Source organism: Peromyscus eremicus, chromosome 13 (assembly GCF_949786415.1).
Source record: "Peromyscus eremicus chromosome 13, PerEre_H2_v1, whole genome shotgun sequence".
NCBI classification, from domain to species: Eukaryota; Metazoa; Chordata; class Mammalia; order Rodentia; family Cricetidae; genus Peromyscus; species Peromyscus eremicus.
The window spans coordinates 10,118,098-10,132,091 of NC_081429.1; the positions used below are offsets into that span (position 1 = coordinate 10,118,098).

The window sequence follows — 13,994 nt, forward strand, 5'->3', positions numbered from 1 at the left end:
CCCAGTGGGTTGGTGTCAGGGCTGGATGTTCTTCGCGCTGCCTGTCGGGACAGCTCCAGCCTGGCTGCGTTCCCGGGCGCATCCCGAGAACTTGTGTTGGCCTTCCTTAAGCCGGGGAGGCGTTGGGCAGAGCTGGGCTGCGGCTCCACCCCCGGGGGTTGCCGTTTCCTTAGAAGGCGAAGCCCTAGGCTTGGCCGCTCGCCTGCGGGGAGTCCGCGCGGTACGCCTCCCGCAGCCCTCGAGACCAGGACTTCTGCGAGCGCGGGAAGACCCGCGGAGCCTGTGCTTCGGCTCGGGCGTGGACGGGGCGGGCGCCGGGGCGGGGCGCGCGCTCGCGGGTTTGAATGGAAGGGTCTCGACCGGCGGAGACAGCGGCAAGCGGGTCCTGAAACCAGAACTCCACAGCCGCCCCGCGCGCCATGCGGCCGGAGAGGTGAGTCGGGCGGGCGTGGCATCTGTCCCCTGGATGTAGCACCATGGGAACGGCGACACCGGGGACAAACACCCGCCCTGCGAGGTGCGCAGGTGCGTGGCTTCAGAGCCCAGGGATTGCCGCGCCGTTTGGAGCTTTCCTTGGGAGTTGATTTCCCGCCCGGGAGGAGCCCCCGGGGTCCTTTTTGTCGCCTGGTCGCAGCAGGCTGTTCTGCATCCTCCGTCGCCCCCAAACTGGTCCAAACAAGCCTGGGCACTGTGACCACAGAACCTATCGCCATTTTTCCCGCGGTGCTTCCAACCCTTGACCACTGCTGGGAACTGCGTGATTTAATTTAGAACCTAAAAGAACGTGACACTGTATTTTTTAAAGGCTTGGGGTGCAAAACGAGAGGCTATCCGAAACCGGCCCTTTTTGAGGGCGGTGCCCAGCCGACCTCCTCTGTGAGCTTTGGATCGGCGCTGGACCGGGGCGCACGCGGTGGGGACCGCTGTGCCTCGCGCCGCGCCTCCAGGTCTCCCCGCCTGGCGGGCGATCCTTCCCCACTTGGCTGGAGGCCGTCCGGCTGTGCTTTGTCTGTCGTAGGTGTGGTTCCGCTCGCCTGCGCTTCGGCCATGGAGGTGCTGCGGCGCTCTTCTGTCTTTGCTGCGGAGATCATGGACGCCTTTGATCGCTCGCCCACAGACAAGGAGCTGGTGGCCCAGGCCAAGGCGCTAGGCCGGGAGTACGTGCACGCGCGGCTTTTGCGCGCCGGCCTCTCCTGGAGCGCACCAGAGCGTGCTTCGCCTGCCCCTGGAGGACGCCTAGCGGAGGTGTGCACCGTGCTGCTGCGCTTGGGTGAGTGTGGGTCACCGGCAGCTACGATCCCAGTCCCCCCCCCCCCAGCTGGTTGATGGGCCTGTCCGCTGTGTTTCGGGGTGTGGGGTACAGCTGTTCTGCACCGACATTCCCTTCTCCAGACATGTTCAGCCCCTCTTTGGTTGCGCCTCACCCTCCCTCTGGGGTAAAGAGGAGGCGTGCGTGGGAGCCCAAATCTGTCTGGAATGGTGAGGGTGCAGGATAGGCCACCCAGGTTGGTGCTCCTCTGTTCTCTCCCAGGCTTGCCTGCTTTGCTGGCTCCTTTGCCAGGTCCCCCACCCCTAACGCCCCATGCCTGTTTAGCCCAGATCACAGACATTCTTGTCATAAACTACGGAAAGCTCTGGAAGCGTAATATTTTAGCAGCTAAACTTTATTGTGACCCTTGTACTCTGCTGGACTAAAAAATCCTTTGTGGGACCACGTGTCCCAATGTTTGTTTTGGAAAACAGGCCTTTCAGTTATTGGCTGAGATCAGACACCCCCTGCTGTTTCCCTTGATGGGAAGCCCCCCTCCCCCCCCCCCTGGGCCTTCTTGAAGGACATCTGGGACACTGTTTTGTGGGTCACACATAGCTCAGTGGCTCTCCTTAGCTCCTCTAAGGCCTGGACGCGTGAGGGGGAAGGATAGGCAAACGCTGATACTGGACAGTTCACCTCACCACAGCCAGACTGGGGTCTGGGGCTGTCCTGGGGCCGTGCAAGGGAATGGGGTGTGTGTGTGTGTGTGTGTGTGTGTGTGTGTGTGTGTGTGTGTGTGTGAATAGCAGAGATCAAACAAATAGGTGTGTGGGTGTGAGGGTGTGCTCTCTCCTGGTTGGAGGGGGCCCTGTAAGACCCGGCTTCCTGGGAGACGAGGTACGCACACATGCTATTTTAGATAGGTCCTGCATCTTTGTGCTGTGATAGCCGCAAGGAACACGGGCTGTGTAGACCTGGCAGGCCCAAGAGTGAGAGAGGCAGAGTCCCTCGGGCCGAGTTGGACTCCCAGGAGGGCTGTGCGGGGATGGAGGGGAGCTATCTCTAGGTGTGTGCAAAGGGTGAGTGAAGCTTAGGCTAGGTAAACTCATCGGAGAAGGAGACCAGTGCCTGTCGCTGGAGAAAAGACATGTTGGCCTCCTGAGAGCCCCTAGGGCACTGGAGTGGCAGGAAGTCTTGCCTTGGGGCTGACCCACTCAAACTCTGTCTTCTCAGTCCTTATGGCTGTGGCAGGTCCTCGGAGGCTTGACCACCGGCCTGTGGAAAGCAGCAGGTGCAAAGCCTTGTGCTCAGCAGTAGCCCTCTGAGGACTCAGTAATGTTAAGGCGTTTTTCCATCACGCAGTCCTGTTCCTACACTCGGGGGCTCAGACCCTTCTAGACAACTAAGGCGATTCCCAGAGGGGGAGTACTTGAATCCCAGTACTTTCTTGTTCGGGTTATATTTGGGGCTGTCATGAGTACTCAGGGTGAATTTTTCTAAGTAAGCTCAGTTATAGCTCCCTGACCCCCCAGCATGACCCCGGCCACAAACAGGAAGCAGCCCAGCTTGTATCCCTGAGCAGTCTCCTGGGGTCAGTCTCCAGAGGGCCCCCGGGGTTTTATCCTTGGCAACATCCAGGCCAGCCTTGGGAATTTCCATACCATCTCTTCATCCCCGGGCCCCTCCTGATTCTACCCGGTGGTTCCAGATCTTAATTAATTAGATAGAGCACAGCTGGCCTCAGGGATGACGTGGGCGCCCCTTATAGCTGGGACAGGACAGGCGGCAGCAGCATTTCCCTATTTGCTTTGGCTGGGGAAGTGGCTGGGCCGGGGACACCCAATCAGAGGCTGTGTGGGATTCCCGGCATCATCTTCCCCTCCTGTTGGTGCACGAGGCTGCCAAGGGCACCGCTGCCCAGGGGGCCAGGTGGGACTGGCAGGCATCCTCCTTGGCCCAGCCGTGGCTGGGCTGATGCACTACCATATAAAAACACACCCATTTGGCACCAGGAGCCCCTGTTGGCATGTGGGTGGTACCATTGTCCCAGGGCCTTGGTTCAGCCTAAGTCAGTTCACTGAGCCATTACCAACGATGCTGGTGCCTGGGCCACGAAGGCAGCGGCGGGGGACTACATAGCTGTGGTCTTCCAGCCAAGCCCCTCGCCATGCTGGGTCGTGCCTTCCTGCATGGTCCCTCCTCCTGCTCGGCCCATCCACTTGCTCATCGGCCTGTCTGCCCTGCACTGAGTCACTGAGCAGGCACTACCCATGCACCCCTGCAGTATTCCTGCCCCACTGGCCCAGCCAGCTTGCCTTAGGGGGCTGGAGGTTCCACAGCCTCCCGAGCCTCTTTGATCATGGGGCCAAGGTTGGGAGAGTCAAATGAAGTAAGAGAAGGTGAGGGGGTGGGGGTGGGGTCAAACAGGTTAAGTGGGGAATCGGGGCGGTGAAGGGGAAGGTGTTAGCTTGGAGGTCAAGTGAGGTCAGGTGGATCCAGTGCAGGATTGAGTCTTGGTCAGTGCTATGGTGTGAGAGGACCCGACCCACTGTGCCCATACAGGGGATGAACTGGAGCAGATTCGGCCCAGTGTATACCGAAATGTGGCCCGGCAGCTGCACATCTCTCTTCAGTCTGAGCCCGTGGTGACTGACGCCTTCCTTGTTGTGGCTGGCCACATCTTCTCGGCAGGTAGGTCTGGCCCGTTTTCTCAAGGCATCTCTGGGAGGGGGCTCAACATTTGTGGATCAGGCGGGCTTACAGGGATAGAAAATTCTTGGGGTCTTCTGACACAGCTCTGTGGGTTCCAAGTCACTGCCATCATACAAGCCTCTTGGCACTTTGGACTGTTCTGAACTGTGTGGCAGCCCAGCCCGGCCAAGAGCTGGTTCGCTGGTTCAGAAAGCAGTGCATGGTGCTGCCAGCCTTTTTTTTTTTTTTAATTAAATTTTGGTGTTTTAAGACAGGGTTTCTTTGTGTAGACCTTGCTGTCCTGGAACTCTGTAGACCAGGCTGGCCTCGAACTCAGAGATCCTCCTGCCTCTGCCTCCTGAGTGCTGGGATTAAAGGTGTGCACCACCACACTCAGCTGTTTTTTATTATGTTTTTATTTGGGGTGTGCGCGTGCACATGCGTCTGCGCATGCTCATGCACTGAACCACGGCACGCATGTCGCGGTCAGGGGACAACTTTTGGGAGTTGGCTCTCTTTAATAATGATATCGAATTCAAGTCTCAGGCCTGGCTCTAGGTGCCTTGACCTTCTGAGCCACCCCACTGGGTATACAACTGCTGTGGCTGCAGGAATACCCTGAAACCTGAGGGCCTAGTTGGGTGGTGTTGGGAGTTTTGTTGGTGGGCCTTTTAATAGAGGTAGGAGTTACATATGTAATAAGTTATTATGACGGAATTGAGGTGACAGCAGAATTTAATAATATAAGTGATTGGGTGGTTTATGAAAGTGATGTGATTGGACTAATGGGAGAAGGGAGTGCAGGCGTAACAGCGGTGTAGAGTTGTGCTGCTTGGTTAATGGGAGTGGCTGGGTGATCCTTGTTTGTGTGTATCTTTACTATTATCGAGGTTACTCAATAATTACTGCTGCTGGCCATTCTGAGGGCTGTTGACACAGGCCTGCCACTTGACACTGGTCCAGCATTGGCTGGGGCGGTGACTCTCTGCAGGACCGCAGCAGCATATCCTGGGCTTTGGTGACCATGGTCTTTGAATTTCCACAGCTGGATCCACATGGGACATTTCAAAAAAAAAAAAAAAAGCATCCCTAAACGTCTACGAGTGTGCCTGGTTGTGGGGAACTTTAGGAGATTAGGGACACACTTATCTGGGGCTCTCCCAGGGCCTTCCATCTCTGCTCCAGAAGTGAGTGTTAGGCAAGGCTTAACTCCTCTTAGCTCCTGCTGCCGCCTCCCTCTTTGCCTCAGGTTCCATTATTGCTGCTTGCCTTTTATACACTGCCCCAGGTTTGCAGGGGGCTGCAAAACACATCTCCCCAAATCCTCCTGTTCGAGGCTCTTTCCTTAGAACCCTGCTTGCTAGACACCTTGTTGTCCACATGTGTCACTCAGGCCAGATCCATGTGGTCTTTGCCTAGGAGTGGGGAGGCCCTGGCCAGCTTCAGGAGCATCAGATGACAGATGGGGTCAGCCAGTGTGGCTTCTGTACTGAAAAATGCAGGGCCAGGGGAATGGGCTGTGGGAAGTGAGTGAGTGGGTGGGTGGTGGAGTGGGAGAGGCAGAGAAGGGCTGTGGAATGGGGGTAGGAGAAGCTGTATTAGGAGTTAATGTGCAAGCTCCAGTCCCTTCCTTGAGGGTAACCTGCAGGCAGCTGGTGGGAGCCAGAAGCCAGCAGCCAGACGTTTTGGGTGGAGGACCACCCTTGACCTCTCTGGAGCTTTGCAGCTGACGCCAGCCATGGGTGGCCGCCAGGGTGTCTGTCTCCAAGCTGTCAAGCAGGCTGGTTTACGAGCCAGGGATGGCTGGATTTATAAGGAACTCCGCTGCTGAGGCTGCAGATCTAGTCTGCTGATGGGTTCAGTGAAGCCAGGAGAGGCTGGGCCTCCCTTAGGGGTAGGTGTGAGCCGGAGAAAGGGACTGGGGTCCTGGGTGGTCGTGAGTGTGAACTGGGGAGAGGTCAGAGTAACCTTACCCCCCTGTCCACCATCCCTGCCGGGTGCAAGCCCACCCTGAGCATGGAGGCAGACTAGAGAGGCACTGGTTCTAGGAGACCCTCTGGGGGAGACAGAGCCCTTCCCAGCTGACGCCAGCCATGGGTGGCCGCTTGAGTGTCTGTCTCCAGGCTGGGGGGTGGGGAGGAGGTGGGGGAAGAGAGGCCATGGGAATGCAGGGTGGCCACGTCTCACTGGAGGCCAGAAAGTCCCAGCTGACTTGACAAACACGCATATGAGATGATGAGCATCGACAGTCATCGCTGTGTGTGTCAGAAAGGCTTCATACTTACTAGGATGCCAGACAAGCACAGTGTTGATGAGGATGTGGAGAACTCAGCCTTTACCCACAGCTGGTGGGACACATGTGAAGTATGACCCACAGCCTGGCAGGTCCTCAAATGGTGAAGCATGGTGTTTCCATATGACTCACCAAATCTACGACTAGATGTATACCTAACAGAAATAAAACCCATGCCTACAGAGAAGCTTGCCAGTGTGTGTTCCCAGCAGCATTATTTACACAGCCCAAAGTAGCGACTATCCATTCTCCCATTAATTGACAAGTGGATGTGGAATATTGGTCAGCCATGAAGAGGAGTGCAGTTCAGATGAACCTTAAATGTGCCAGCCAGAAATTTCATCTGTGAGAAATGTGCAGAATTGTTAACTATAACAAAGCAGATGCGAAGTTGCCAGGGGGTTATGGGGAATCGGGGTATGATGGCCAGTGGCTATGGGGAAGCAGGGCCTGGCGGCCAGTGACTATGGGGTTTCTCCTGGAGGGACAAGATGTTCTGGAATTATAGGGGCTGGAGAGATGGTTCAGTAGTTAAGAGCACTTCTCCGGAGGAACCTAGTTCAATTCCCAGCAACCACAGGGCAGCTTACAGCCAGCTATAACTCTAGGCTATCTGAGCCCTCTTCTGGTCTCCTTGGGCATAGCATGTATGTGGTGCACAGACTTTACATTCAGACAAACAAAAAACAAAACAAAACAAAAATGAATCAGTCTGGGTGTGGTGGTGTATGCCTTTAATCCTAGCTCTCTGGAGGCAGAGGCAGGTGAATCTCTGAGTTTGAGGCCAGCCTGGTCTATAGCAAAAGTTCCAGGATAGCCAGAGGTATATAATAGAGAGACCTTGTCTCAAAAATCAAATAACCCCCCTGCCAAAAAAAATTAAATAAATGTTCCAGAATTAGATTGTGAATATATCAGAGCCCAAGGGAAGCAGGAGCTCCCAAGATGTGCCCCGACACATCTTCTCCAGCCACTTCTGCTGGGAATGTCATCACCCCACGGAGTACACTGTTTTTGTTTGATTGTTTGTTTGTTTTAATTTTTCAAGACAGGGGTTGCTCTGTGTAACCTTGGCCATCCTGGAACTTGCTTTGTAGGCCAGGCTGGCCTCAAACTCACAGAGATCCACCTGCCTCTGCCTCCCAAGTGCTGGGATTAAAGGCGTGCACCACCACCTGGTGGAGCACACTGTTTAACAGGACATTAAGGTCCTCAGTTCTTGTGACAGACTGGGGCACTCTGCGGGTGACACGTTAATTCTCCATCACATCAAGGGCACAGCTCACAGCAGAGCACCCTGTGATAATGTGACTGGCACCAAGGCGCTCAGCAGGCCGAGCACTAGGGCTGTGTCCGGCCGGTGACATGGGTGTCACTGATGCCAGAGTGGAGCTCAGCTGGGCTTTCAGACTCGGGTTTAGTCTGGAAGAGACAGCAAGTCACTCTTATGGGGGAGTTAGAAGCAGATGTGTGGCACTGGCTGATTTCAGGGGGTTGGGTTTTTTCCTCTCTCTCTCTCCCATTCCTTTTTCTTGAGGAAACATCTGTGTACTGTACATTTAGCAACATTAAATGTCAGATTTGGTGGCATTTAGCACATTCAGAATGCTGTTTGTCCTAATCTTGAGGACAGACTATCAGCAGTCACACTCTGTCCCTCGCCCCCAGACCCCTGTGAATCATTTTTTTTTTTGACTCTGTGGGTATGCCTGTTCTGTGTTTTCTATAGGTGGACTGGCACAGTATTTGTGCCCTTTTGTGTCTGGTTCCTTTCCCTTGCTGTGCGGGGGCAGTCATCAGAACCTCACTTTTGCTATTGGCTGTATAATAGTGCCATTGCAGGACCCCAGTAGTTCGCTAACGAGCATTTAGTTTTTCCTTTTTGGCTATTGTGAGTGGTACCGTGGTGAGCATCTGTGTGCTGACGCATGCATTGATAAGAGGTTATTCTGAGTGCTGTGTGAAAGTGGGTTGAGGGGAATTTCACAGTCTATACAGGCTACTCTTAGGTTAGCGTCTCACAGGGCCTGTGGCTAAGCTGTGTGTGCTTTTGGGTCTCGTCAAATGCTCTCCAACTGCCTTCCCCAGCAAAGCTGAGAACAGCAGTTACCTGAACCCTTACCTCGTCTTTCCCAGTGTGTGTATGTGTGCACAAGCATGTGGGTGCAGATGCTTGTGTGTGTAGGTCAGAGGTTAATGATGAGTATTTTCTTTAGTAGTTATCCTTTCAATTATTTTTTGAGACAGTCTCTCACTGAACTTGGAGGTCATAATGACTAGGCTGGCCGGCCAGTAAGCCTTAAGGATCCTCCTGTCTGCATCATCCCGGCCTCATCTCTTTGATGCCAGCACTGGGGTTACAGGCGCATGCCAGCATGCCTGTTTTTTTTTTTTTTTTGTTTTTTTTTTGTTTTGTTTTTTTTGTTTTTCGAGACAGGGTTTCTCTGTGTAGCTTTGCGCCTTTCCTGGAACTCACTTGGTAGCCCAGGCTGGCCTCGAACTCACAGAGATCCGCCTGGCTCTGCCTCCCGAGTGCTGGGATTAAAGGCGTGCGCCACCACCGCCCGGCTTTTTTTTTTTTTTTTTTTTTTTTTTGGTTGCATGCCTGGTTTTTTATACAGGTGCATAGCAAACACTTTACTGTCTCCTCAGCCCCTGAAGCTTTTTAACATAGTAGGACCACAACTACATCTTGTTCTAATGTATCCTCTTATGCTGTTAACAAGGGGAAATAGATTTTATTTCTTTAAATGCTTAATGTGTTATTTGTACTTTTTTGCCCCCCCCCCCACCTCCAATCTCAAGATCATCTGGCCTCAGCTTTCTGATACTGAGATTACAGTACAGGCCACGCTACCACACCTACCCCCGCTTTCTCAAAGATTTATTTGAATTTATTAACTCATTTATTTAGTTTGGTTTTTTTGAGACAGGGTTTCTCTGTGTAGTGCTGGCTGTCCTGGAACTCGCTCTGTAGATCGGCCTGCCTCTGCCTTCTGACTGCTGGAATTAAAGGCACACACACCATGCCCAGCTGATTTATTTTATTTTTGATATTTTAATAGCATTTAAAAATATTTATACTGCTAATTATATAATTATTTTAATATTTATAAATATTTTATATTTTAATGTTTAAATGTAAGTGATATATTTAAAATGTTTTTTCATTATGTGTATGTGTTTGTTCCTGTGTGTGGATATGTGCATGTGTGTTCAGGTCTGACTTGGAGGTCAGAGGCTTCCTCTCCCTGGAGATGGAGTCACAGGCAGTCGTGAGCCGCTTACTGTGGGTCCTGGGAACTGAACTTGGTTCTCTGGAAGAGCAATATGAGCTCTTTAACTACTGAGCCATATCTCCAGCTCTGCCTTTGGAGATAACTGTATGCAGCTGGGGACGACCTGGACTGAACTCGTTTCTGATCCTCCTGCCTCTGCCCCAAAGATGCTGCGGTCATGCCAGGACTTCCTGTATTTTTTCCATTTTCATGTGTGTACACACGTTTTGCATGTCTGTGGGCACATCTGCGTGCACATCCATATGGAGACTCAAGGTTGCCGCTGGGCATTATCCTCAGTAGTCTAATTTACTGAGGCAGGATTTCTCAGTCATATCCAGCGCTTGCTGATAGGGCGAGTCTTGCTAACCAGCTTGCTCTGGTCTTCCAAGGCCAGAACTGGGGAGGGTGGGCTGGCCCACCCACCCAGCATTTATATGTGTTATGGGGATCTGAACTCTGGGTCTCAGGCTTGCATAGCAAATACTTCAACTACTGGGCCATCTCCCCAGCCCTTGAATTCCTTTATGTTAAGGTGCTGCATGTAATCCCCCACGTGTTGCTCATCTATCTTACTTCAAAGTTTTAGTTGTGCCTCCCGGCAGGTCAGTGATCTAGGGAAGTCTTCCTGTGGGCTGTGGCTTTTTTATAAAGCAAGTATGGGGTAGGCTCTGATCTCCTGCCCTGGTATCAAGGTTCAGAGTAGCAGACAAAACAGAGTTGGACACACCCTTGAAGTTGCCCGCTGTTTTCCTCACCCAGTTCTGAGTCAGTGCAGCCTCACTGTGCTGAGTTGCACAGCTTTCCTGTGGACACCTTTCTCAGATGTGGGTAAGGCTGGTTTCATCCTAGGCTCCGGCAGGTATGCCCCAGAGGCTAGGAACCTCCATCTACTTGAGAACAGGCTAAGAGAGAAAATCTGACTTACTGGGGATGATGGTCAAGCCGCACCAGTACACCCGACCAAGTGGCCTGTGGTGGTGGTGGCCTGCAGGGAGAGTCCTGGCTCCATAGCCATTACTCGTCACCGGCTGATGGCGGGCAGGAAAGTAGCTTGGAGCAGCTCAGCTTTTCATGGTACCCTATGGGCTGGACACCAGTTTGGGTCTGATCAGCAACTATCTCCCTACAGGCATCACATGGGGCAAGGTAGTGTCCCTGTACTCGGTGGCTGCGGGGCTAGCAGTGGACTGTGTTCGGCAGGCTCAGCCTGCCATGGTTCATGCCCTGGTCGACTGCCTGGGGGAATTTGTGCGCAAGACCTTGGCGACCTGGCTTCGGAGGCGTGGCGGATGGGTGAGCCTTAGCATCAGCAGGGATGTGGGGTGGGGTGGCGGGAGGGGCGTGGTGTGGTAAGCACTGGAGTGTTAGTGGCAGGAACAGAAGGGTGGAGTGAGATGGAAGGTGGGGGCTGCGGGGAAGGGCTTCAGGACTCGGGGTTGCTCTGAGACGTAGGCAGGGGCTCTTCTGTGCCTGCACTAACAGGATCCCAGACCCAGAACTCTTGTCTCCCTGCTGCTCCCAGGAGGTGCCTGGCAGAAAGAGGCCAACAGTCTCTCAGAGACAGAACTCAGGTCCCCCTCACAGGGAGATTTCAGTACTGCCCTAAGCATTTCACTTTCCTCTTGGGAGCTCCACTTTTCTCCATTCTCAAGAAGCAAGACCTAGAAGGGTGGATGTCAGGACAGACCCTCCTAGTCTCCATGCCCGACTGCCTACATGGTTGACCAAACCAAAGACGCTTTTGAGAACTGGGCATGGAGGATGGGCTCCATCCAGAAGCCCGGTTTCACCAATAAAATGGGTAGGCAAGGACGCCTGATTCGAGACCTTCCCCCAACTCTTAGGTGTCCTGCTCAAGCTTTGGTCCAGATGGGCTACGGCCTCCTTTCTCAAACAGCTTTGTGATTTGATAAGACATTTTTCCAGAGCCAGGTACTAGGAACCTGGGGTTGACTGGCTTTGCTAACTGTCCCTTTTTCCTCCCAGACTGATGTCCTCAAGTGTGTGGTCAGCACAGACCCTGGCTTCCGCTCCCACTGGCTGGTGGCCACACTCTGCAGTTTGGGCCGCTTCCTGAAGGCTGCATTTTTCCTGCTGTTGCCAGAGAGATGAGCTGCCCACCAGGGCAGGGGCCACTCCTAGAGCCCCTGGGCCCAACCCAAGGGGCCCACAGCCTGCAAAGCACCTCCCTCACTCAGATTGGGAGCATCCAGTCCCTGGGGCCCTGTCCCAACCCCATTCCTTTGTGGACCCTGGCCTCCGGGAGGGTTGAGTGTAGAAGGCTGTCTCAGAGTCTGGAGCTGGCTTTAGTGTCTGCTGGAGCTCTTCTCTGGGAACTCCTACCAGAAAGCCAGGGTCAGTGCCCAGCCCTGGAGAAAGGGGCCGGGGAACACTTTCACTTGGTGTCCCAGGCCCGACCCCAGGAAGGGGACTTCCCAGGACACGAGCTGGCCTCAGTCCGTGTGGGAAGCGGGTCCTGTACATCTGACTCTGGCTAATGCAGGAGGAGCCAGGGATGCTTACTGTCCCTAAAGGCAGAGCAGAAGGCTCCTGTGCTGCTGCTTAGGCTATGGCTAGATGAAGAAGGTGTCCCTAACTCACAAGGGGTCCTCTGTGGCAGGGGCCAGGGGTGTAGGGATCCAGGCTAGTTCACCTGACCAATGAACAAGAGATCCTGTGATGAGGTGGTCTGCACAAGTTGGACCCCAATAAAGTTCTGCCCAGCAGAGTGTGAGACCCTAGTCTGATTTCTTTGCATCTGTCCTCATGGGACCGCTAAACATGGCCTGCTGGGACCTCCAAGAACTCAAGACTCGGGAAGCCCATGGTGTACCCAAAGTCTAACCTCCTCCTCTAACTGCTGTGTCCTGAGCGGCTTTGGACTTGACCTAACTAGAGGCTGTGAGGGAATGAAGAAGAAACACAGTCACACACAGAGAAAAGCTGGGAATGGGTAGGCTGTGCACACTCTGATGGAGCTGCGACAGCCCGGAACCTCAGCGTATTTATTATGCACAGCCCAGGGGAAGGGTTAGCTAGTCTTGGTAGGAGGTGTCTGGAGGTGCGGTCTTAAGCTGGAACATCCAGGAGGGGGAGGCTGCAGTTGCTAGTTTTTGTACACGCTGTCAATCATTCATAAACGCTCATACTTGCACATACTTTCAACATTCAGTCAGACCAAAGGAAGGTTTTCCCTTTCCATGGGTCTGAGCCCTTGACATGGCTCAGTGCCTCACGGCTGTGTCAAACAATACACATTCACTCAGGACTTCATCTTCTCCGCACATTCCCTTGGCTCCCCACATCCAGCCTTTCCTTGATGCTAGTTATCTAAATCAGGCCATGGGCGTGTTTTGGATCCCCCGCCAGACCTGTAGTGCTGGAGGTATGTGCTGGCTGAACATGCCCTGTCCCATGTCTCCTTGGGCCCATCCTTTGACTTGACCTAGCCTAGCAACCTGCCTCCCTGCCAGGCTCTGTGTGTTGGGGTGAGCTGTGTGTCAGGCCGAGGAAGGTCCTGTAGAAAGAAGCCCTGTAGCCACATGGGGTTCACATCCCCCTGGTGGGCAAAGAGGCAATAAACGATTGCTGTAGGTGAGTCACTGTAGGATGATGTTCTGTGGCCCACTTTAGTAATGGTTAGGGGTATGACAGGTTGGTCTGATGGTACAGGAGGGGAGGGTTCTGATGTTGGTTCTCCAGCCAAGGTTTAGAAGCGCTAATGCCTGCCTGACAGTAGAGAGCTCCGTGCTAGTCCAGAGTGGGACGTGGCAATAGAGATACTCAAAATACAGGGAAGGCCAGGTTCTGGTGACCTGGGCACACTCCAAGTGCAGTTCCATGCAAATAGTGGGGTACTCCTAATTATGCTGGACAAAATGGGGTAAAGAAAAGGATGAACACAGAGGCTTGAATTTCTCAGCTCTAGCATCCCACAGAAGCCTTCAAAGTTCTATCTGCTCTAATAGAGACTATCTTCTTCAGCCAGAGTGGAGGTTGCTGAGCATCCAGCCCAGTTTCTCCTCACCAGTGGCTGGATCATGGTATAGGTTGAACTGGTCTCACAGGGGTCTCCTGTTAAAGGGACAGCAGGAGATGAAGTTGTGTGGAAGGCCTTGAGGAAGCTGGGGACATTGGGTCTAATGAGTGGTCCTAGACAACAGAATCAGCTTCCCACGGCAGCAGGTTTCTTTTTCCCTCTGGGGACAGCAAGGTACACCAGCAGGAGATGACCACCCAGCATTTCTGAGGCATGGTGAGGGCCTGCCTCCTCGGGGTCCTCGGGACCACCACTGTGCTGTCTATGGACCTGTTAGCTGGACACTAGTCGAGACAAGTAGGCCTCAAGAGGGGAGAGACAGGACAGGGACAGGTGTATTGTCTAAAGAAACCTTACATTATTTGTGCAAAGTGAGGGGAAATGTGTAGAAATGGCTGTCAAGGGTGGAAGGAATGAATAGGATCAGGCTGAGCTATT

The 13,994-nt window shown here is 53.5% G+C and overlaps 1 protein-coding gene across 1 annotated transcript; it reads left to right on the forward strand.

The window, feature by feature from the left end:
- Positions 1 to 207: 207 nt before the first annotated feature.
- Positions 208 to 12,251, forward strand: Bok (BCL2 family apoptosis regulator BOK). The gene is made up of 5 exons (XM_059278503.1): positions 208 to 433; positions 1,019 to 1,270; positions 3,815 to 3,943; positions 10,647 to 10,810; positions 11,504 to 12,251. The coding sequence occupies exons 2-5, from the start codon at positions 1,048 to 1,050 to the stop codon at positions 11,627 to 11,629; spliced, it is 642 nt and encodes a 213-aa protein (XP_059134486.1). The 5' UTR covers positions 208 to 433; positions 1,019 to 1,047; the 3' UTR covers positions 11,630 to 12,251.
- The last annotated feature ends 1,743 nt before the right edge of the window (positions 12,252 to 13,994 follow it).